General features: G+C 39.1%; 3 protein-coding genes across 3 annotated transcripts; all 3 read left to right on the top strand.

Moving 5' to 3' along the window:
* The first annotated feature begins 254 nt into the window (after nucleotides 1-254).
* On the top strand, nucleotides 255-2,120 carry LOC103144481 (protein S100-A1-like). Its single transcript, XM_007561488.2, has 3 exons — nucleotides 255-362; nucleotides 1,635-1,797; nucleotides 1,886-2,120. Exons 2-3 carry the CDS (start codon nucleotides 1,657-1,659, stop codon nucleotides 2,036-2,038), a joined length of 294 nt encoding a protein of 97 aa, XP_007561550.1. The 5' UTR covers nucleotides 255-362; nucleotides 1,635-1,656; the 3' UTR covers nucleotides 2,039-2,120.
* Nucleotides 2,121-6,290: 4,170 nt separating this feature from the next.
* LOC103144480 (ictacalcin-like) lies at nucleotides 6,291-8,698 on the top strand. Its single transcript, XM_007561487.2, has 3 exons — nucleotides 6,291-6,399; nucleotides 7,397-7,542; nucleotides 8,438-8,698. The coding sequence occupies exons 2-3, from the start codon at nucleotides 7,405-7,407 to the stop codon at nucleotides 8,579-8,581; spliced, it is 282 nt and encodes a 93-aa protein (XP_007561549.1). The 5' UTR covers nucleotides 6,291-6,399; nucleotides 7,397-7,404; the 3' UTR covers nucleotides 8,582-8,698.
* A 1,268-nt stretch (nucleotides 8,699-9,966) lies between these two features.
* Nucleotides 9,967-23,589, top strand: snx27a (sorting nexin 27a). The gene is made up of 13 exons (XM_007561486.2): nucleotides 9,967-10,453; nucleotides 14,953-15,178; nucleotides 15,715-15,907; nucleotides 16,186-16,250; nucleotides 16,834-16,938; nucleotides 17,041-17,119; nucleotides 17,750-17,913; nucleotides 19,415-19,504; nucleotides 20,408-20,557; nucleotides 20,756-20,884; nucleotides 21,482-21,541; nucleotides 21,715-21,763; nucleotides 22,793-23,589. The coding sequence occupies exons 1-13, from the start codon at nucleotides 10,149-10,151 to the stop codon at nucleotides 22,861-22,863; spliced, it is 1,686 nt and encodes a 561-aa protein (XP_007561548.1). The 5' UTR covers nucleotides 9,967-10,148; the 3' UTR covers nucleotides 22,864-23,589.
* Nucleotides 23,590-24,044: the final 455 nt, after the last annotated feature.

Below are 24,044 nucleotides of genomic sequence, written 5' to 3'. Positions count from 1 at the left end.
AAACATTTAATCACTACAGACGGACACACAATGAGACAGTCAAAAATGATCAAATCAAGAAATGCTGAAATAAATAATTACTGAGATAGATTAGGAAATCAATTCCAGGATGAATGAGGTCAGTCAGAGGAACCCAGACCTACTGACTGTACTGTGCTTAAAGGATCTTTGGGCGACTCCTACACTACAAACTCTCTGGTTCCCGCCCCCCTTTGCAGTCTGTTATGGTTACAGTGGACAGAAGAGCCTGACTCACAGAGCCGGGGCGGTGTTCGCGTATAAAAACCTCTGCTGCTTTTCTCTCAGTCTCCTGCACACGTTCTGCCCTCTCCTCTGCCAGAGATTCCTCGCGTTTATCCACGGTAAGAGCTAAGCTAACCTACTAACAGGCTGTTGCTCTCTTACAGGCGGGGGGCCCTGCAGTGATTGTTAGAGCACTAATAATGTTGAATCGTTAATATATGTATGTGTGTCAGAGCTAAATCCAAAATAACACAACTTGTAGAAATGCTCCATAACTTTTAACAACTTTCTGACACAACTTTTAGAACTTTAGGCCTGTATGCGTTAAAATAAACCCATATTGTGTGTTTTTTGCTGCCTGTTGAAGTGCATTGTAGGGTAAAATAAGGGTGTGGTTGTGGCTGTGGGCACTGTCCTCGTCTTTACTTCAATCCTACCACTGTGGGCCTCTTCATTTCTCATCTAGTTCAACTTTTCCACTCAGCCTCCCACATCAATGACACAGTCTCAGTTTTTCCTTCTACTTCTCCATTTTTCTCAAGCTGTTGCTACAACAAAGCATAATCAGGAGGATTGGGGGGGTTTTCTGTCAACATGAGGTAATGGCTCCTATCTTGCTGACTAACAACTTAATAACATACCCTGCATAATAACTGCTTGTGAACTTTACTCATTTGTTTAAAGGGTGGCGAGAGAAAGCAAAGAGGGAGGTACCTATAATTAATTTGGGTTAAAGTATTTTGATGAAGATTTAAAAAGATGTAATTACTTTCTGGATGTTCTGTCAATGTTAACACATTAATGTGAAAAGTTTAGCATGCTAACATTACATAATGCATTAACTAATGTGATTCAAAAGCCTCTCTCCTCTAGAGGGTCACTAAATTCAAAGCACTGCATTATGAGATCTTGTACTGCGGTCAACAATGCAGAACTGCAAAAGCAAAAAGGATGACCAAGGAGAGTCATCGTCACATTTTGCTTTAAAAAAACACAAGTTTGGGTAAAACTAAGATAGCAGGTAGCCGACTTATTGTAACGGTGAATTGTCCTTCCACCAGTTTAACATTTCAAAATTAAGTTTGAACAAAATTACTTCTTTTAAACCTTCTGGAATATGAAAACCTGGAAAACTTGACATGAGACGATAAAACATTTTCTTAAATATTTACTGAAAACATGCAATTTTTACATTTCAAGCCTGCAAAGTTAATCACACTGCAGCAGTGACTTCAATTGATCAAATGTTTCAATCGATCAAAAGCGATACTTTTCATTCTCTTTACCGAATTAATAAACGCAGCTCTGGTCTTTAGGGAGTTCGTTCTGCACCTCCTCGAAGTTTCATTTGAGTTTGACCGTTTTTCCTCTGCGCCGTCTTCACCTTTCAGTCCTCACCCATTCCCAGCAGCCATGCCCTCTGACCTGGAAACAGCAATGGAGCTGCTCATCGTGGTGTTCCACCGTTACGCCTCCAAGGACGGCCGAGCAGGGACTCTGAGCCGGCGGGAGCTCAGGCAGCTGATGGAGAACGAGCTGTCTAACTTCCTTAAGGTGCGAGAAAGAGCTTGAAAACGTTTCTAGCGCTTCTGATGAAGTGCAAGATTTTTCACTTTCGATCTCTCTCTGTCCGTCCATGCAGTCTCAGAAGGACCCTGGTGCCATCGATAAGATAATGAAGGACCTGGACGCCAATGGTGATGGCCAGGTGGACTTTGAGGAGTTTGTTGCTCTGGTAGTTGGACTGTCTGTTGCCTGTGAGCAGTGCTATAAGATGCACAAAGGACTGAAATAGTGAAAGTGAAGATTAATGCACCAAAAATATTTTTTTGTAAAGATTGTTTTGTCAAATAAACTCATTGGATGATTTTAAACTTTCAGGCGTTCCTGCTTGTTACAAATGTGTGTAATGTAGATATCACTTGAAAAGTGTTTTCCTTTGGTTTTTACACCAATTTTTAAAGCAGCACACATCAAAATGCTCACTTTTATGCAATCCTGGAGGGCGACTCTTCCATTTTACAGTTTTTTTAGACTGAAGGGTCAGTCTGGCTGGTTTTAGTTGCTGTTCTCTTGGATGTCTTTGTGGTTCTCCACTTTTAATTTCAAACTGAGTAATATTACTAGAGCAAGTTACTAAGTGGCACAATATCTACATCCAAGGTGAATGGAGGGAAATTATACTTATTGCATGGTTCTGCACAAAAATGAACATATTTAGAGTAAAGTGTGACGAGAACTTAAACTTTTGAGACCGAATTCTACTAAGATTGATCAGACATCATCCTGACGTCTTGATGGCTTCTAAGGTTTTTTTCCTCACTGACTCACCGGTCTCTGCTCGCCCAAGTGACCCAAGCATTGGGGTTGGAGACGTCAAGAGGGTATCAGACACAGACCAGCAGTAACTTGATAAATTTATAATATTAGAAGGCTAATGAGATAAGGAAATGCTCGTTGCTTTTCTGAACTACACTGGTTAGGCAGTTACTCAACTGCCACCCAAGACTTAATCCCATTTATTTACTTTAAGGCATTTCAATTTAAAAAAGATTCATTCACATCTAGATTTATCCCACTGCCATTTCAAATACTTTCTAAATTTCTAACTTAGTCAAAGAAGACTATTCTTCTAAAAGACCAAGATTTAATCAATCTAATATGAACAATAGTGATGAGGAAAGTCATAAATTTTACATATTTTGACTATTCCACCTACAGGAATTGGAGTTATTTTGGACAAACAAATGTTGCAGAAACACAGACATTTTAAGTGGCCTGAGGCAAAACAGTTATTGCAGTTTAAAGGTCAAAGTTGAAAAATATTTTCAAGTCTGCCCCGTGTGTACTGGATCTGTAAAAACTGCCTTAATTTTAAGGTTTTTGACTTGAACATAGATTATACTCAAACCTTAACTTTAACAACTTTTACCTCCTCATAAAACTATTTATGTGGATCAATCTCTTGGCAAGAGTGCCAGTGAAACTAGGTGTGATTATGTGACTCCCACCCGTATTTTATGCCTCTCTAACTCTGGATAAAGAGGCGAACTTTGCTTCCTTGCTTCATAAAATCCTGCTTATCACTGCCCAGAGGAATCTGCAGAATGTTCCAGGCTCAACACACCCTGTTGTGAAGTACAGCTACTCAGCTGATGTTGCAACTTTCAACACAATGATGCAAAAGACGGACGAAAGTTAAATGGGAACGAGGGTTGCTTTAGGCACAGTGTAGAAACGAAGCGACAGAGTCACAAGATGCATTCAATCAGTCGAGTGTTTTCATTGTGGCTCATATCTGGTGAAAGAGAGGAAAAGGCCAGCTCTTCTGCTCCCCTCCCTTCCCCATCCACCCCTGAACAACACAATCAGCCAGGAAGAGCTTCTTTTTTTTCAGTTTTTCATCAATGAAATCAATAATTTAGATAAATGAAACGACAAATTCTTGGTGTTTTAGAAAGGTTTCTGCCAGTGGAATCTCAATTCCTTGCTTGAAATATTAAACTCAGGGAGAAAATACCCCAAATCCTAATGGGGAGGGCTCTCTGATTTATCAGTCTTCATGGCAACAGGGCAAACAGAGCGGTCGCTATGTTACCGGTTTCTGACTGTGTATGTCTGTATGTGTATATGCATATGCGTGTGTGTGTGTGTGTGTGTGTGTGCATGTGTGTGTGTGTGTGTGTGTGTGTGTGTGTGTACAGAAGCACCACACCCATGTGACCCACCGCTGAGTTTAGACTCGGGTTTTCCAGCTTGATTCACTGTTTTCACACCAAGCTCTGTTGCTGTGCAGAGTCTTTTTATACTCTCATCAACTTCATATAAGAGCTATTAATGCAGCGTCGCTACATTAATATAATGCAGTGGTGCTGAGTCAGATGTGTAGATATGAAGTAAAGACATTAAGTTTGTCTACTTGATGAAATTTTCATATTAACGGAAATGGATTCAATGAAATCATGACCTTTGCTCCGGGCCCTTTAGAATAAGATAAGCCTTCACACTCTCAGTTTTACTATTGCTGTAGGCACTCCTTGTCAGGGAGTGTGCACTGTGTGAGCTGCTGCAGAGTTAGCAAACATTCAGACCTTCACGCCATACCTGGCTTAAGACAGGCAGGAGCCCCCTCATTACTAAAGCAACACTTCTTTGTCTGAACATGTTAATCTTCCCAGATCTACTGTGAAGCTTTCGTGGGACATTATGTCAAGCTTCTGCCAGCTGGAAACGGTCTGTAAGTGTGTGAAGGCCTTCAGAGTTTAAGAAACAAAATTAAATGCCATTTTCAGATCTGATTTAGTCTTAATATAATGCAACCATTTAAGCAATTGTTCGTGTTACTTTACGCTTCTGTATTGCGGTTTTGTTTTATTGCTAAGTCTTAAAACAAACCAAAAGTAAAATAACTCTAAGTTTAGTGAAACATCAACAAAAGTTAAAATTTGAGCCTAAATGGTTACCTGATCTGATCGGAAAAATAATTAAATGCTTTAATGAATTTCAGAGGACCTCCATGGAAAATAAACTGTTCATATTTTAAAGAAACATCGACAACCTGATGCCAGTTAACTTTGGCTTTTAGACCTCAGGCTACAAGTACAGGTTTGAGCCACTAGATGGCAGAAGAGCTTAGATACAACTTAGATACCAGCTCCTTAAAATTAGCTCCTTACACAGTAACTTACTTAAAAGTTGCAAATATGTTAAGAGGGATATTAAATCTGTTTTTAATACATTTTTCAGCGTCCATTGATGTTTCTTTCCAGCTCGTTGGTAAAAAATAATAATAAACAGAGCAAAGAAGACAAAGTCTGACTATATTTATTTACACATGAAGAAGGAATATGGTGCAATTAATTTGTAATCTGTATTTATCTGCATTTTTAAAAAGCGGAAGTGGTCACGAGGGCAACTCTAACCGAGAATGACAAACTAAAAACAGAGCATACACTCACACACACGCGCACACACACACACACACACACACACACACACACACACACACACATTTATAGCATTCAAACTGAGATGCCACAGTGTTGATTTGTTCACTTCTTTTTTTTGGCTTTTTGGTTTTTGCTTTTGTGGTACGACTGCAAGTCACAAATTCACTAATTTGTAAAGAAGAATGAAGCCAAATGGGGTCTTAACAGACGGCTCACAGTGAGCCACTGTGTCCAGTGTTTTCAATTTAGAGTCACATGCCTCTAAAACAAGCAAAGAAAAATCTGAAAACAGTCTTCTGCTTACACAGAACACCAAGAGCGATCTGTTACAGTTCACAGTCAAAGAGTTATGCTACAGTACTTTGCATTAGTATGAATTCCTCATGAATGTTGTCCAGGTTTGGATAAGTTTAGAGAAAGAGAATAAGAGTTTGGGAAATTGTAAGTCCAAACTTTATTCTCTGTTGCATTGCCTAGATGTCTGTTGCTTTGTCCCTCAATTATTTCATCCACAATATCCTCTTTATAGTTCCATTTTTGAGTGCTGCCTGACTTTCTTCTATCCTTTCTTCTTTTCTCCCAACTTTATTTGCAAAGACACCTCATTTTTATTTTTTGTGCACCAAATCTGGAGAAAGTTTGCTTATTATTATTTTTTTATTTTATTTATTTTTTTGCCAATTTTGTTAAAGTTGAGTCATATTGGATGAAGAGGAGCTATGAAGATCAATTTTTAAGTCTTTGCACAGATTCTCACCTTGGCTGGTTTTTGTGTTGTTTCTTTTTAATAAATCATGCAGCTGTGGCTCTTGTTGAAAATTCAGGCTTGTTGTCCCGCTGGAAAGTGAACATCACCCCAATCTCAACTCTTCTGCAGCTTCTAACAGGTTTTTTTTTTAATTTTCCCAGTATTTCCCTGTAGTTAGCTCTGTCGTCATCCAGATGCAGAGAGGGGAAAACCATATTGGGTTTAGCAGCTCATCAAATTGTTTTGACAAGGAAAATTATTGCAAGTCCTAAAAGTTGTAGATGATCTTGCAAAAGGACCAAAGAGAAGGAGGAGTGGCTGGAGATAAGAGGAGTGTTCATAGAGGCGAGGATTCAGGGTGTGGTGATGTATAAAGCATCATTCAGAGCTGTTTCTGCATCCCTGCAGCTCATTAAAACACTCATCGTCGTATTCGAATCTTCTGCCATCTCAACCTGGGTGAGTCAAAAGCCTCAGGGCTCTTCTTTATCTGGCTTTTATTTTATGTATTTATGTACTTCAAACAATATATTTGAAACTTAAAGTTTAGCAAACTAAAATATTTTTTGGTTTGTTGTTGAATTTAACTTCCTGAAACATCCCAGATTGCTACAGTTTTTGTTTTGTTTTTTTGTTGTTGTTTTTTAGAAATGGCATTGGTACAGTTTAATCTTTATGGTTTGTGTCAGATTTTACTTTTCCATCCAATTTTGAACAAAACTAAAAATTACATGCCGTGAAAAAACTGAGCTCCTTAGTCTTGTTTACGCTCTACAAGCTACATTTATTGCACTATACGGCCACAACATTTAAGTTTTCTGTATTATTCATACACAGATTTACATACAAATAACAAACAGGCAGAGGAAATGGAAACATCTGAACTGGTTTCGTGTCCTTTTCCCTCACAATTCCCATCTGCTTACAAACCCTCTGATGGCAGAGTTTCCTCCGCTAACCATGCTCCAGGGAGGAGTCACAATGCAACCACAGCTGGTTCAGCAAAACCTTTACAGAGCTGCCATGGTGCAAAATTCAAACAATAAAAACATCGTCAAGTATCAATGATACGCAAGGTTCTTTATTTGTCAGCATGTTCAGGTCAGGGAATCTGCAGAGATGGAGCTGTTACCATATCAACGACCCTATGTCACTCTGTTGTGTTAGAGACCAGCGTGACATAAGAGCGGAGGGGCCCAGGTGGAAACCCAGGGTGTATTTTTATCCAGCTCCATGGAAAATCAAAAAGGAAAAACACAGCCAGTGAAAAACATAATGATACCAAGCACCAGCTCAGCTCATGTGCATTTCGTTGAATTATTTTACAGATTATGTCGATGCCGGCCTCAAAATGTGGAGAGAGTAAAATAAGATTCCAACAAATGCATCGCTGTTCAGTTACTCACACTTTGCACTATTTTTTTTACATTTTCTCTTTTCTTTTATCATAATCTAGCTGCCATCATGTCTGACATCCAGAAGGCCATGGCCCTCCTCATCACCACCTTCACTAAATACGCCAGCAAAGAGGGTGACAAGCACACCCTGAATAAGGAGGAGCTGAAGGAGCTTCTGCAGAATGAATTTGGAGACCTGCTGTGTGTAAGCGACCCCAGAAACATTCAACCATGATCCGCTGTGACACTGCCTTGTAAAAATGTTCATACCTTTTGGAATTTTCCAAATTTGTTCACGTTACCATCACCTGTTCAGTGTATTGTACTTATTATGGAGTAGAAGATAAAAGATACACAGTTTTCGCATTTTTTACAAGTAAAATAAGAAGGCGTGCTGCGCCCATTCAGTGACAGATTGCTGCGTCCTGGACACACATAGCAGCAGCATCACATCTCCTTCCTCCCAGCAGCTGTTAAGAGTTTGTAAAAATCCCTGCTCCCAACAAACTCAATGAAAGTTTACATCCCCTTTATAGGTATTTTATGTTGTTTTTTATGCACATTATGTGGAAATAAAGGGATGACTTCAACTTCCTGCAGGAGAAAGAACCTAAACATACAGCTAGAGTTACAATGGCATGGCTTAGATCAAAGCAAATTCACATTCGTAATTATGTGAAATTTGAAAATGTTTTTTATAGAGGCTTTTTGTTCAAAATCCTTGAGCTCAAACCAATCATAAATGTTATCATTTTTGATGCATCACACAAAAACGACATGTGTATGCAGTCAATGCCTAACTAAACCTAAAGTACAGGAACAAATTTAAATCTCAAAATTTCCAAAATATTTGAGGTTGTAGATGTGACAACTATTGATTACGAAGGAGATGAAAGGAAATACATGGCCTAAATTTTCCAATTTTAATTTAATCAAGTGTTATTTTCCATCAACTTCACAACAATGCAATACTTTTTCATAGAAAATACTGCTGCAAGGCACTCTTTGCGTATGTCAGTACTGACAAACTGGCTAACATTAGACTACTACAGCAAGGTTTGAAGTCAGAAATAGAGTGACTCTCTGTTTTTTGACCGCAGAAAGCCAATGACCAGACAGCAGTCGATCGCATCTTCAAGGATCTGGACACAAACAAGAGCAACAGCGTGGACTTCAGTGAGTTTGTCAACCTGGTCAGCTGCCTCACTCAGATGTGCCATGAGCACTTCATTGGGAAACAATAGGAACTCCAGCGCCCTCTTGAGGCTGACTGAAAGATCCGCCATTTGGAAAAAAGACAACACTAAATTCATATGATTTTGTCATTTAAAAATAAAGTCTTTTTTTCCTCTGAAATAGTCTATCTGGTGATTTGGTGGTGTGAGAACTGCCGTGATATTTGTGCCACTCTATACCCGTGTGCAGAAAAACTTGAGGTTTTTCTGCTCACAGGCATATGTGGGAGAGGAAGCTGCACACGTGCAAGGGGAGAACATGCAAGCATGCAGAAAGAGCCCAGGTTCCGATTCAAAACCAGGCCTTTTTGCTTCAAAGCAGCATTTACAACAGTTTGGAAATTGTTTTAGCTACTCAAAACAATCCTAATTATCTGGGATTCTGTAATTCCACTTTAAAATGTCTATTAAGAAAGCCTGCTTTAAATTGAGGATTGACGTTTTTTTTTTTTCTAATGTTGGTTTTAAAGAGAAAAAAAAATCATTATATACATTTCCGTACAAGACTATAGTAGCTTATTAGAGGCTACACTTAAGAAGCTTCATGGTTTAAATATTTCTCCAGTGGATGAAACACAGGTTAACCTGAATGTTCTTGCCTTCAAGAAGCAATTTTAATGCCTTTTTGTGCATGTGCTTGCTGTGATGAAAAATACATATTTACCTAATAAGGAACAAAATATGTCTTCTTAGCTTAGCACATTTAGTAGTTGAACTGATTTGATCAGCTCTACTTTTATTATTTTATCCCAGTCCCAGTGACAGTGATATGATTTAAATTTCTCTGAAATTGGTTTTCTTGAAATGCTTAGGGTTAGTGCGTTAACTTGTATTTCCTGGTTAGCTTCAAATTGAAGAAACTAAAATTAGAATTTAAAAAAACTTTAATGTTATATATTATGTGTATGTTCTTTCCATTTGCCTCTCACTGACACACTTGAATTTCCTTTCTTAAGAAATATATAGATAATTTTTCTAGCATTTTTTTTGCCTGCCCTATAGAGCTTTAGAAGTAATGCAGGTAAATGAAGCAAAAGTTACAGTTTAAATTATTTATAAGTGCAATAACTTGTTAATGAATTGTTTTCACATACTTAATTATTTTATTTTATTATTTTTTTTTTTTTTGCTTATTTATTAAAAATGTTTATTTAATGATTCATTTATCTTTGGGATGGCAGCGCTTCAGGCCCTCCATAATCGTGTGGCCTGTACATTATTATTTTATGACGTTAGCTCAATAACCTGTGTGTAAGAATTGTTGCTTTGATTTAACATTAAAGGTTTTTAATGCAGCTTTGTCGCACATTTTCTTTGTGATATCTCAAATCCTCCTGCTAGCACAGGAGAGCAGAACGCGACATACTGACGCTTCCGGTTGGTCACGTTATGTTGCCGTGACTCGTGACGTCACCGAGGGGCGTGTTCTGGCCAACAGAGTCGGTCTGTTTGGAGCTAACGTAACTGAAGGGACAGAGCTCAAGTGTTGTTTTGAATTTGCTGGAAATCACCGACTGCAAAAAAAAAAAAAAAAAAGAAGAAGGGAGGGGGATTTAAGAGCCCGAAAAAGAAGAAGATGGCGGATGTCGGAGGCGATGAAATTCGGCCGGCTCACCCCACAGCTTCCCGCTACAACGGTCCAGTCGTCGGTTCGTCCGCGGGCCAGAACGCAGCAACGGTAATGTCTGGTCCTCGGATAGTGCGGATCGTCAAGTCGGAGTCTGGCTACGGTTTCAATGTTCGCGGTCAGGTCAGCGAAGGAGGGCAGCTTCGGAGCATCAACGGGGAACTGTACGCTCCTCTTCAGCACGTCAGCGCTGTTCTACCCGGAGGTGCAGCAGACCGAGCGGGGATAGCGAAGGGTGACAGGATCCTTGAAGTGTAAGTCAGCGTCAATCCTTCCAGTAAAAGCTGCTGAGGCTAGCTCCTCAGCTTTAGCCCATTTGGATGCAATTTGAAGTATGTGTGTCATTAGTGTTCGTTTATACTTGTAGCCATGTAACAAAACCGGTGAAATGTGTATATATATATATATATAACATTGGCATTTGAGTTAAGCATTTAGTGAAGGAGCTCCAATGACCTAGCTAGGAAGTTAAACAGAAAGCTAACCAGCTTACATAAGTTGGACAACAGGCTGTGCATGTCGATTAGCTGGCGCTAACTAGCAAGCCTGGTAGCTTCTGTTTTTAGCTAAACCACTTGTGCGGCTTAGCGCCTTAGAAAGGGTTTGATTAAAACAACAACCATGTTGACCCAGTATTAACTTGCATGATAGAAGGATTTGTGTTTGGACGGCAGTGTTGTCCCTCAACATCGTGGTTTAGAGCTAGCTGGCTTTAGGGGAAGCCTTCAACATCAGTGTTGTTTACATCTTCAGACAGATGATGTTTTACCTGTTACTTTCAGTTTTCACTTTTGGGGATTTAGGGTTAAAAGTTATTCTAGTTTAATCTAGAGGTTTATTTCTAAGAGCAGTTGCCGATAGGAAATAAATCACTCAAGTGGTTTAAATCAATGAGTTTGTTTTTGTTTTGATTTATGTTTTAATGTACAATACCTTGGCAGTACAGTAATCAAATGTCTCATCATTTGCTGCAAAGTATCCTGCATGTTTCCATGGGTGTTTTTCACTATTCACTTTTTGCAATGAGGTCCTAGTCTTTGAGGTTGGAAGTCCTCCTTGTATATTAAATTAAATTATAAATCTAAATCCTGGGGAATAAACCATTTTGAACCCAACCATAGCTCAATAGCTGGATTTTATTTATGTCTCTTGATGATTTAAATTATTGTCTCTGGTTGCCATGTAATGAACTGGCGATCTATCCTTGTAACGTCATGTTTAGCTGGTGTTTGTCTCCAGCAGTCATTGGGGCACAGGCGGAGTACACCCTGGAGTATACCATCATAAGGAAACAGGGAGACACACTCAAATCTAGTAATATAAGTGTATTCAATTAACCCTAACAGTCATTGTTTTGCACTTTGAGAGGAAACCAGAGTACCCGGAGAGAACCCAGTCATGAACATGCAAATTCTGTGCAAAAAGACCCCAGGGCCTTATTTCAGTCATTCTAAACAAAGTTTTGTCAAAAAAGTAACTGACTCTTATTTGATTTTTTATTTATTTTTTACAATGAACTGTAGCATTTTTTGAGTATAGAAGAATAAAAATGGATACAATAATTTGCGCCACTAAGTATTACATAGAAAAGTAAAAAAAAAAAAAAAAAAAAATCTGAGGGCAGGATACAATGTTATTTGCAACGTTTTGATTAATTAAACTGCACAGCATCCTGGGAGATGTAGGCAAAGGAATGGCGTTACCTGCTTAACCTGTTACAGCAAGATAAGCAATGTGGGTGGCATCAACTAACTAACTCACTCACTCACTCGTTGGTTACCTAGCAACAACCAGTTGAGCAACAGCAGTTTCAGGTTTTGCCACCGTGCCTCATAGCTGCGCAAAAATAAACAACAGAGTGGAGTGATAACTGTTGATAAGAGCAAATGTCACACCACTAGTTTGGCAGTATTTCAAATCTTTAAAACAACAAACTAATCAACAATTGTTGACAATGATTGATGGGGAAATACTTACAACGTGGTATGTTTTTCAGCCATGTTGTCCAGCCCTATTCAAAACCATGAAAAATGCAAATAAAATTCCTATCTAATTGCTTTTATGTAATACAAGAAAGTAACAGTACGTCCTACTGCTGCTATGGCAGTAAAATTTATTTTTACATTTGAAATAAAATTGATTTTTCTTTTCTTTTCGATAAGACATACACTCTTTCTCAAATTATTTTGTGATTATTACACCTGACTTTAAGCAAGTTTTGTCATATTTCTCTTTCTATAAACATGTGGCATCTCCATAACAAGCTGAACTATTGGTTTTCCTGTGTTGAAAGTGCAACTTACAGCTAAGCAGACATGTTGCTCTTGGCTTGCTAACTGCACCAACAACATAATTGATGGAGCTCCTTCAGTTTCTGTAAATGACTGTCAAAGTTTTTCGGAATCGGAAATAATCTCAAACAGCTGAATATGTGTTTATTGTGTGTTAAAAGTGCATCTGGCTTCTTTTGACCCGCTGAACGTCAGACGGATAAAACTCCATCACTCTGCACTCTCTCTGGGATTTAAGTAAAATCACAGTAAAATTGGGAATAACTTAAAATTGTAGTGGTTTTGAAACTACACTAGTCACTAATCCGTGCTTATTTGTTGACAAGAAGACTCACAATGTCGTCAAATTCCACAGTATTCCCACAGGGCTGTAACCCTTGACCCTTGGAATGTGTGAAATTTTTATATCTTACCTGTTTGCAGCTTTTTAATTTCCCTAGTTGCCCCCATGTTGGCTTTAAAATCAGCAACAAGAGCAGAGAAAAGTTGCCCGTGCTGTAATGAACCTGATCGGACTAAACAGGGACAAAAGGAAGAACAGAAACAGAAAACAAGGAACCCTGGCCTGCTTCAACTTGCTGAGACACCAGAATGTGTTTTTCTCAACACAACCTCTCAGTTTTTCTGTCCTTTTAGTCTCTGAATGTCTCAGGTCACATGACAGGACCAATACTTATCATGTGACCTCTAAACTGGTTTGACCATTTTGAAAATCAGACAAGGATCATCTGATTAGGTGTGACATCACTGTTAACCAAGGAAAAAACAAACTTTAGGAAGCGTTATGCCGTTTCTTCTGCTTGACGGTGACCTTGCTTTTCTTCTGTTTTTGTTGAAGTAAGAATAGCCGTCTGCATGCTATTTAAAGATCTTAGTAATCAGCAGTGACTGACTGTACACATTTTCTATTAATCTCTGACCATTTAGGACAATCACTTGTTCGGTTATTGCTGTTTTTTTATTTCTATATTTTCTTGAATTGAAAAACAATTCAAACAAGTATAACAATGCAGTACAAGGAAGGGTTTACATGGACTGAAAATGTTCCGGTTTTAACTGCAACGACAAACGTGTGTGGACAAAAGCCATGAATAATTCATCAGGGGTTTTTGGCCTGAACCCTGTTATTGCATCTAATTATAGTTTTACAGGAACAAAACATTGCTCCAAAAATAAACCACTTTATTTCCATTGCCGGGCTTTATTTCCTGACCCACTATCTTCATCAATTCGGTCAATGCGGCTTGTATAATTTTATTTATTTGTTTGTTTTGTTTATTTATTCATCAGTGTGTAAATCAGTAAGGAGACTGATTTAGCCATGAGTTCATAAATCCTTACTACTCAAAGAATCGGGTTCTTGCAGATGGAGGTTGTGTTTCAACTTCAGCTAAAATGATGAAGAAGTAATGTAATTTACAAAAAAGAAAACAAAAAAAAAAACAATTATTGTCTCTAGCAGTATGTTTTGAAACTTAATGGGTAGTTATATTAGGCTTTTCCAAATAAATGTATTTTTTTTTCTATAATCCAGCAGCTATATCTCCTTGTAGAAATAATCACAATAGAAGAAATATTACAAATTGATCGTAGTTTTCTGCCTGTATACCTATAATTTGACTTAATTTGACTCAGGAATTAGTCTGTTATTTTAGATACTGTAGTAAGAGACCAGGTTTGTGTAAATCTGTCAGATGCTGAACGAAACCCTACGTCATGATGATAGAAGACCAGCAGTGGTTGGTTATCGGTTGTGGTTAATGGTTGACCATTTCACTGGTCAACCATTACTTAATAAGTTAATATGACTGTGTTTTCCCTCCCATTGATATTCTTAGAATATCTGTCCTACATGGTTATATATATACACACAGTAACTGTTATGATAGATTTGTGCACATGCCTTTGCTTTTTGTTTTTTTGGGGGGTTTTTTGTTTTTTTTATTCCCACCTTGAATGGGTCCTGCTGGTTCTCGTTGGACGGGTAAGAGAGACACCTGATGCCGTCACCATCTGGTCTCATCAAAGCCAAGAAGAGGGAGGCGAAAGGAAAGGAAAACAATGGAGCTGACCTGGCTTACTCCCATCTCTGTGCTAATCAGTGAAGGACAATGTGCTGTTATTACACCACACTGTAACCATATAATGCCCAGGAAGCATTGGGTCCATGCATATTTATTACAAGTGTTTCTTTTCCTGCCAAAAATAGGCTTGAGTGGGCTCATCAATATATTCATGGATGCAGGGTTTCACCAATAATGCAGAGATTATCTGGTGTAGCATGTGATCTTATTTTGTTGCACTTTTATTTTCTCCTGCATTGTGGCTTCAGGCCACATGAAATAAACTCATGATTCCTCTTAAGTGCATGAGAACAGACCGCTGTCACCAGGTCGATGCAGCACAACGGCAGAAATGGGAGTTTTCTCCTCCGATTTTCACTCGTCTTTTTCTTGATTCAGGAATGGGGTGAACGTGGAAGGAGCGACCCACAAGCAAGTGGTGGACCTGATCCGTGCAGCGGAGAAGGAGCTGGTTCTGGCCGTTCTGTCCGTTCCGCCCCAGGAAGCTGATGGATTAGAAGGAGGGGAGGACGTCCAGCCGAACTACGACTACAGCGACAAGCAGGCGGTGCCCATTTCCATCCCCACGTACAAACATGTGGAGCAGCACTCGGAGAGGTTTGTGGTGAGTAGATCTGACCCATTTTCTCACTTGTGTTGCATAAAACGTATAACGCTACACCTAAATTATTTTAGTAATCAATTAATCTGTCAATTATTATACAGATTTTTTTTTATTAAACCACTTTAGCATTTTTTATACAATATTAGAAATGCATTAAAATATAGAAATAAACAAATAATTCAAATTGAATGCCTGAAATGCAATAACGTTGCATTTCTTTAATGAAGTGGAGCCACCTGAGGAGCTTTGGGCAAAATATATTGACAGACAAAAGTGTTTTATCTTAAAAACTAAATGTATTTATATTTTGTAGAGTTTTGGCTTAATTACTGCTCTGAATATGTTTTTTTTTTTCTTTCAGCAAATTGACTCTTTTTGAGTCTATATGTTACTTGATTGTTTCAATAATCGATTAGCCACAATTAATAATCATTTCAGCTCTGAAAACGTACCAAAAAAAAGGAACAGTTACTTCAGGAAACGGATACCCGCTGAATGTTTTCCCTAACGCTAGTTTGCACGTGTTTCACTGTCAGGTGTACAACGTGTACATGTCAGGCAGACAGCTGTGCTCGAAGCGCTATAGAGAGTTTGCCATCCTGCACCAAAACCTGAAGAGGGAATTCTCAAACTTCAACTTCCCAAAGCTTCCTGGGAAATGGCCCTTCTCCCTGTCGGAACAGCAGCTGGACGCTCGGCGCAGAGGCCTGGAGGAGTACCTGGAGCGAGGTGGAAACGCACGAAGCTGACAGAATATTTTATTTGTTTTCATTGTGTGTGTGTGTGTGTGTGTGTGTGCGTGTGTGTGTGTGTGTGTGTGTGTGTGTGTGTGTTGGCTTTTCAATCTCTTGATCAAGTCGAGCTAAGACTGCAGTTAATGTGTGGATCTTATGTAATTTGGATGAAAAATCCTTGTGGAGATTTAAAACAGGGTGTATTGTTAATATTTAATTGCTTCGGAGTTATTTGCTTTTCTCTGATCACTTTCTCTCTGTTTCTGTCTACAGTGTGTTCTGTGCGAGTGATAGGGGAGAGTGACATCATGCAGGAGTTTCTCTCTGAATCAGACGAGGTGTGCATCATATTTACTAGTGTTATTCTTAAATTATCTGTATTCTATCTTCAGCTTATGTTAGAGGATTTATTTTCCCTTTTTTTATTTTACCTCCTTCCCCCTTTTTTATTATTTTTACCCTGACAGTGAAAAAAATGTAAAGAAATGTACTTGCATTTTACTGACTTGGAGCCTGTTCTGTAATATTTTTGAGAAATGCATTGGACAGATTTGCAACTTAATGATGATATATAAAAGGAATCCTTTAGTTAGATGGAGTATAGAATATCTACTATGCAGCTTGGATTAACTCCTAATAAACAAAACACTGACTATATGATGAGATGCCTGGAAATTATTCCAGAATTTGTGGAACACGCACTGTAGATAATAAAAACTGTCTTAGAGCACTTTCAATGTAAATATTTTGTTCTAAAATATCCAGAGTGTTATCAAAACTGTTGCAAAAATCTTAAAATTTTGGCAGCAACCCGCTAGCCACTAAACTAGAAAGCATGACACTGCTGTACGCTAACACACAAACTTTAGCTGTAATAAATTCAGCTCTGCACTCAACGCTGTTTGTGTTTTCTGCGTGCAGAACTACAACGGAGTCACAGACGTGGAGCTGCGGATAGCGCTGCCTGACAAAACCACCATCTCTGTGCGGGTTCGTAAAAACAGCACGACGGACCAGGTGTACCAGGTAAGAGCAGCTGCTGCTTCACTGATGCAGCAGTTCAAGCAAATATTGTGTTTGAAACTGTCTGCTCAGAAATAACTGAGTTCATATTGCTCTTTTTTTTAGGCTTTAGTGCTGAAGGTTGGAATGGACAGTATTATGGCCAGCTACTTTGCTCTTTTTGAAGTCATCAACCATTCTTTTGGTGAGAAATCTGTTGTGAAGCTTTCTCAGAATCATGTCATGTTTATTTACGTAGCGCATTTCAGCAGCAGGGCAGTTCAAAGTTCTTCACATCATAAAAATGTAATAAAGTAACATTATGAAGCAATAAATGTTAGATTTTGTCAGATGTCATGAAGCAAATATACATCAAATGTACTGATCAGTGTTCCAGTTGTTATTAATCACAGACAACTCTAAACAAGAAGAGTTTTTAGGCTTGACTTAAATGAAGTTAGTGTTTCAGCTGTTTTGCAGTTTTCTAGAAGTTTATTCTAGATTAGAGGAGCATAAAAAGTGAATTCTGCTTCTTTATGTTTAGCCCTGGAGATGCAGAGTGGGCACAACAAAGGATTTTTAATGTATTGTGGTGCTAAGCCGTTCGGTGATTCCTAAACTAACAGAAGTATTTTAAAGTCTGTTCTCTGAGCTGCAGGGAGTCAGTGATGTGCTCTATTTCTCTGGTTTTAGTGAGAGTGTGAGTCAGTTTATTACACGAGCGCCAGACTTGTAAACGTGGAGGTGTCACCTGAGGGCAAGTGTTGTGGTAATTCTGCCGTGATTTATTTTTACCTAAGCACATTCTTTTCCCTTCTTCCTGGTTCGGCTGCAGTGAGGAAGCTCGCTCCGAACGAGTTCCCCCACAAGCTTTATGTGCAGAACTACACATCCGCCGTTCCTGGGACGTGCTTAGCGCTCCGCAAATGGCTGTTCAGCATCCAAGAAGAAGAGCTGCTCAGAGACAACCCGCTGGCTCTACACTACTGCTTCCACCAGGTGTGTTAACAGCTCTAAAACCTGTTTTAGTTTGAAATGGATCTTCCTTTTGACTAGAAAATTAGCTTTCTATTTTACCTCTGGCTACTCAAGTCAGGCCACATTTGCTTACAGTTTGTCGCCACGGTTAAAGTGACATAGGAAATATAACCAGGCAAATCATATAAGAAATCATAAACGCATTGGTTTGTGTCTAAATGCAAATGGCAGCCTGAAACACACACCATGAGTTTACATTGCATATTAGCAACAGGCGCACAGCTGTGTGCTGAGTGCTTAGGTCGTTCATCACCTGAGGCCTGTGCCGTTCAGCAGTGACCCATTAAAGGTTAGCAGTGAGCCACCAAAACAAACCTTTTCAAATCATGCTGTCACTTTGGGTAAAGTTGTGAGCAGAGCTTTGCTAAACATGTGCTGATGTGGGTTTTTGTCATATTAATAAACTTTATGATAAGCTTGGCCTCTTTCCTGGTGTTAAAGCATTCAGAGGTTTTAAGATGTCTGTTTAAAAATGTTTTGTCATAAAATTTCTATTGATTCAAGGCTTTATTATTATTATTATTATTATAACTCCAGAGATGCTACACATTTAGCCTATATATTAAATATTTCCAGCCAGAAACTAAAAGGACACCATCAAACTCAACAGCTAATATCTGCTTGTTATACAGGTGCAAAAAAAAAAAGAAAAAGCTATTGAGATTTTATTATAGTGAATTGTTATAGAATTTGAAAATCACTTAAAAAAACTCATTTTTAATACGAAAAAGTGACATTGTGGCCTAAATCATCATGCACAGCTGTGATAATTTGACAGCTGTCCATCAGAAAGTTTCCCACAGAAGATGCTGTTAACGTCCGGGCATGAAAGTTCAGTGGACGGAAGAAATGTGAGAGAAAAAGAAACGCAAGCAACAGGTATAACTCCTCAGTGGTCCCAGAGTGTCTCTTCAGATGAAAAGGAGGTTTGCATTTCATTTTGAAATCAAGAATCTGGAGGAACAGATGTGTTCCCACATGTGCAGTCAGTGAGGATTTGGAGAGCCATGTCGGCTGCCGCTGTTGGTTCGCTGTGTTTCATCAAGTCTGGAGCCACCTAACAAGAAACTTTAAGAGCACTTCATACTTCTGTACACTGACAAGTTGAATGGAGGCGCTAACTTTATTTTTCAGCAGGATTTGTTCCAGTACAATGAAATGAGAAACTGTGTTGTGTTGTCATGAAATGCAAACAATTATCCACATTTTTGATTATACAGTATTATTTGTCTGTATTCTAAATGCCTGTGATAATCTAATCATAAGAAACCCTGATATTTTTATTTACTCATTATCAAACTGACCCATGTTTAGACTGCAGAGAATTATAAAGAACAGCAAAGAGGGAAAAAATGCCACTGGACAGTCACACTGAGTGTTTTTCCCTCTTGAACATGTAATAATTTTCCCTCCATCTCTTTCTGCCACTCTTCCCTCTCATCGGCGCTCTCTGTCCGTTTAGGCACTGGACGATGTGAAGAAGGGATTCATAAAAACGGAGGACAAATCCTACCAGCTGCAGAAACTGGCAGAGCAGCGCAAGATGGCCACAGTCAGTACCACAAGCCAGTCTTTGTTTACTGGGAGGGACTGGGGGGAGATTTCTCGGCAGAGAAACTCCCGACACGGACAGAAAGAGTCAGAAGTCTTTTCACAGTTTCGAAAGCAACCGTCAATGGTTCACTCAGACCTAAAACCACTAAGCTCGCATAGATTTGTTTGAACCGTTAACTCACTGCAAAAAAAACCTTTGGTCGAGTTTATAATGCAAATATCTTGGTGCATATGAAACAAGACAAAATAACATACAAGTAACTTTTCAGCAACATATATGAGCTTGTTTAAGCCAATAAATCCTTATTATTGATTTTTTTTTAAATACCAGTTATAAGTGAAATAATCTGCCAGTGGAAAAGACATTTTTCCATAATATAAGTTAAAATGTCTTGTTCTGAAAATGTCTGGAAAGTAGTTTTTCAGTAGTTTTGTCTTATTTTAAATGTACTAAGATGTTTCTGCTGGAAACTAGACCAAAATACTCTCTAAGATTTTGTGGGGGTTTTTTTTGAGGTGCTAAAGTCGCTGTTTGTGTCAAATCAAACTACAGAGCCCTGTGAAAAGCACTGACCTTCACACTTCCCTTTTACAGTAACATGTCCCTGTGTATTTTGTCAGGAGTTCATGTGACAGACCAAAGAGGTGGAAGTAGGAGGAAATTATATATCTTCCTACCTATAAAAGTCTAAAAACATCCGACTTCTATAGATGCTCCCCTCACATTCACACTCGGATACGTTGCTTTTATGCACATCTTAATGTCGTGTGTGTTGTGTTTTTGTAGCCTAAATTCTGACTTCCTCCTTTTATTTCTGTTTAACCTTTTGTTTGTTTTCATCACATTGAATTAAGCTGGTTAAGATCATACTGACCTGCTGTTTGCTGTGCTGCTCGTCAGTACCTGAGCCTGCTGCGGACATGCGAGGGCTATAACGAGGTGGCCTTCCCCCACTGCTCCTGTGACTCCAGGAGGAAGGGCCACGTCATCACCGCCATCAGCGTCCATCACTTCAAGCTGCACGCGTGCACCGAGGACGGCACGCTGGAGGTGACCGCGCTAGTTCGAATGCAGAACAGCAGAGCGGACTTTGCGCTCACATCCTTACTTTAAAATTTTAGCGCTTTTCCCGTTTGTGTCGGGAGTTCGGCTTCGACTTATTCGAACCTGGATTTTCAGCGGAGATATTCTCTCCAGCATTCAGATGAATGTTTGCTTTTCATTCGAGTCCTTCTGTGTCTTCCTCAGAACCAGGTAATAGCTTTCGAGTGGGCAGAGATGCAGCGCTGGGACACTGATGAGGAAGGCATGGCTTTCTGCTTCGAGTACGCCAGAGGGGAGAAGAAACCGCGCTGGGTTAAGATTTTTACTCCATACGTACGTTTTGGTTCCACATCTCCTCTGGCTTGGTGTCATTTATTTGTTTGCTAGAAATGTGATAAATCTCGAGATGCTCACTGTCAGAAGTGATGGGTGGATAAATATCAGGTTTGACATTTATCTTATGATAAAAATAGCAATTTTACAGCGATAATATGATTGAGATTTCACTGTCCTTAATGTGAAAAGATTTGTAATAATGAAAGAGAAACAAGAGTAGAGGAGGAAAATATTGGTTAATTACCGTCAATATTTTCACCTCGAGTCAGTAACATCAAAATTGCCTCTTTTTTTTTTAACCTTATATTATCAAAAACCACAAACATAATGAAGAAATAAAGTGTTTTTCTGATGTAAATTTTCATTCCTCAATATCTAGAACGAGAACGTAACAAAACAATGCCCAACAAATGCGTAAATGCAGTTACATCAATCACTAAAAAGTGCAGAATTAAGTATTTTTCTGAAGTGTTTGTTGATAAAGTGGGGCTATCTTTAATGTACAATGTAATAATAGCACCTTTTGCATCATATGTATTAATAGGCAAATGGAAAGTGCCATTAACAGGCTTCCCTTGTTTTCTCTCCTCTCAGTTCAACTACATGCATGAATGCTTCGAGCGTGTCTTTTGTGAGCTGAAGTGGAGGAAGCAGGTAAGGGACTCCTCCTTTCCTCTGTTGGGAAATATGCGACCTCGTGCCAGCTTTGTATGTCTAAACTTAGCATGTTCTTTCATTCTTCTCTGCAGTCTTGCATGTTTTCCCTTGGATTTGTGTTTAAAATGTCAGCTTTTTATTCCCGTGTGTGTTGTTTTCATCTCTTTCAGGTGGAGGAAGAGGAATCCGATAAAGACAACAAAAACTGCAGCAACAATGGTGAGCAGCTCTCGAAGTAAAGTTCATTAGATTACAGTCTTTAGTTTGTTAAAAGCACTGCTGCAGGTCAAGAGGTTAGATTGTTATCGCACAGGAATATGCAGTCTGAGAGCCGCTTTGATCGATGGCAGCCATCTGGGAACATGAATTATGCAACATTGTATTGAATCAAACCTAAAATGTCAGGGGAAAGGGGGAGAATTACAACCAGTAATTCTTTATTTATTGAAAATGAAATTGTACTGATTGGAATTTGGTAAATTAATCTTTCTTAGAATGTGCACTTTTACATTTATACCCCTCAGAGTACCTTGCAAAAGCTTCTTTATGCTTTAGCCACAGACTCCAGGGAGTTTTATTGGGATTTTATGTGACAGCTGATCAACTCCTGCATGATCTGCTTTCTCTTGCGTTTACCGCTTGTGCATAAAGTCTACTGTATAAACAATACAATATTAGAAGTGCACTGAAAGATGCAAATAAACAATTCAATAAGAAAAATGTTTTATTGCTTAAAATGCAATAACGGCATTCCTTTAGTGAACATTTGATCGTTTGTAGCATCGGCAGCTAAAATGTACTTCTATCGTCATCATCATGTGATGAGCTCAATGCTTTCTGCTTGAATTAATATAAATACGGTGCAGGACTGATCAGTTGATTATTTTATGGATTAACCGATTAATAACTGGATTGCAAAAGTTGCTTAGTAAGAGATTTTTTAAGCTAAAGCTGTGCCACTTGAGGAGTTCTGGGTAGATCATGTTTACTAACAAATGTTTTTGTCGTCCTTTTCTCATCTTAAATGCAAAATGTATATCTTTTTATATGGTTTTAATCACTGCTTTGAGTTTTTTCTTTCAGTAGATGGTCTTTTTGTAAGTCTGCATACACCAGTTAACGATTAATCGATAACTGAATTAGTTGATGATTAATCGTGATTAATCCGATCGATTGCTTGAGCCCTAGTTGTGTTCTTGCAGCATGACTTTCAAAATAAGACAGTCACTCAGACTTGTTGCCTTCCAGAGTACCTGCCTCCTCTGGAGACGCAACAGAAGGGATGGCGCCACCTAGGGGGGGAAATCGCAACGTCCTAAAAAAAAAAAAAAAAGTAAAAGAAAAGAAAAGGATTTTCTTCACTCAAACTAGAACTGATCCACTCGCATCATCACAGCCACCTACAGAGAGCGACCATTGACAAACAGAAGAAGTGAGAGTCTGAGGCAGAGGAAGAAAAAAAAAAGTCACTCCCAAAATAAATCCAAGGATGGGGCAGAGTGAGAAGAGAAGCGAAGGAGAAGCAGCATCAGCCAGCTTTCATGTAATTTACTGGATCTCCAACGTGTGTCTGTTGTTTTCTCCTCCATGCATCTACCCTGTGATGTTTGGCTCAACACTAGAGAAGTCTCACCACTGGACGGGTCGAGGCCCGTAAGCGGCGTTCCGGTCGCACACCCTCGCGGCGGGAGCTCCTCGGTGAAAGAGCCAGCTTCTGGGACGACTGTGGGGTCCAGATGTTCTGCTGCTGGGTCTCGAATGGCAAACCGAGCTGAGACACGAAGAGGAGAGGTGCAGCAGGCAATGGGTTCCACTTCTTTAAGTCAGTGATAAACACAAGCAAAATCCAGCTCTACACTTACACTGGTGCCGGACATTAACAGAATTATTTTTTTTAATTATTTTTCTTCGTTTCTGGAGTCCTGTCTATGTTGGAGAATATGGCCAGCACAAATGTAACAATGAAAATGGATGTGTTCGTAATTATTTGTATGTTAACAATCATGCCTCTAAGAAAATATAGATTAATATAAGACCAAGTAAAATTTGTTGTTTTTTTTTGTATGTTTTGTTTTGATCTGACATAATGAAACGCTAACTGAACTGCTGGCAGGGAGCTCAAACTAATCTCCATCATTCACCTCGTGCTCCAGCCTAATTCAGCAGAGAGTGACTTCTGTTGGCTCTCGGCCATTAATCTCAACATATGGATATTTATCCTCATTCCAAGTGATTTTTATTTTTTTATTTATGGCAAACTGACAGACCTGGGTGGTTGTGAAGAGATGGTGTTGACATTCTCAGCTCCTGAACAAAATGCGTCGAGCCAAAGCTTTAACGTTTTTGAAATGTCTCACTTTATGCAATGTCAGGTTGTGAATATAAACGGATTCACGAGGTCGTGTGCCCCGAGCTGCGGTTTGTTGGGCGGCCACCAGGGAGCAGCAGCAGCTAAGATGGGGAGAGCTGGGATGGAAATGTTCTCAGTGTGATTCCCTCT

Source organism: Poecilia formosa, unplaced genomic scaffold (genome assembly GCF_000485575.1).
Source record: "Poecilia formosa unplaced genomic scaffold, Poecilia_formosa-5.1.2 Scaffold127, whole genome shotgun sequence".
NCBI classification, from domain to species: domain Eukaryota; kingdom Metazoa; phylum Chordata; class Actinopteri; order Cyprinodontiformes; family Poeciliidae; genus Poecilia; species Poecilia formosa.
The sequence above is the reverse complement of the archived record's forward strand: the minus strand, read 5'-3'. Positions and strand labels throughout refer to the sequence as shown.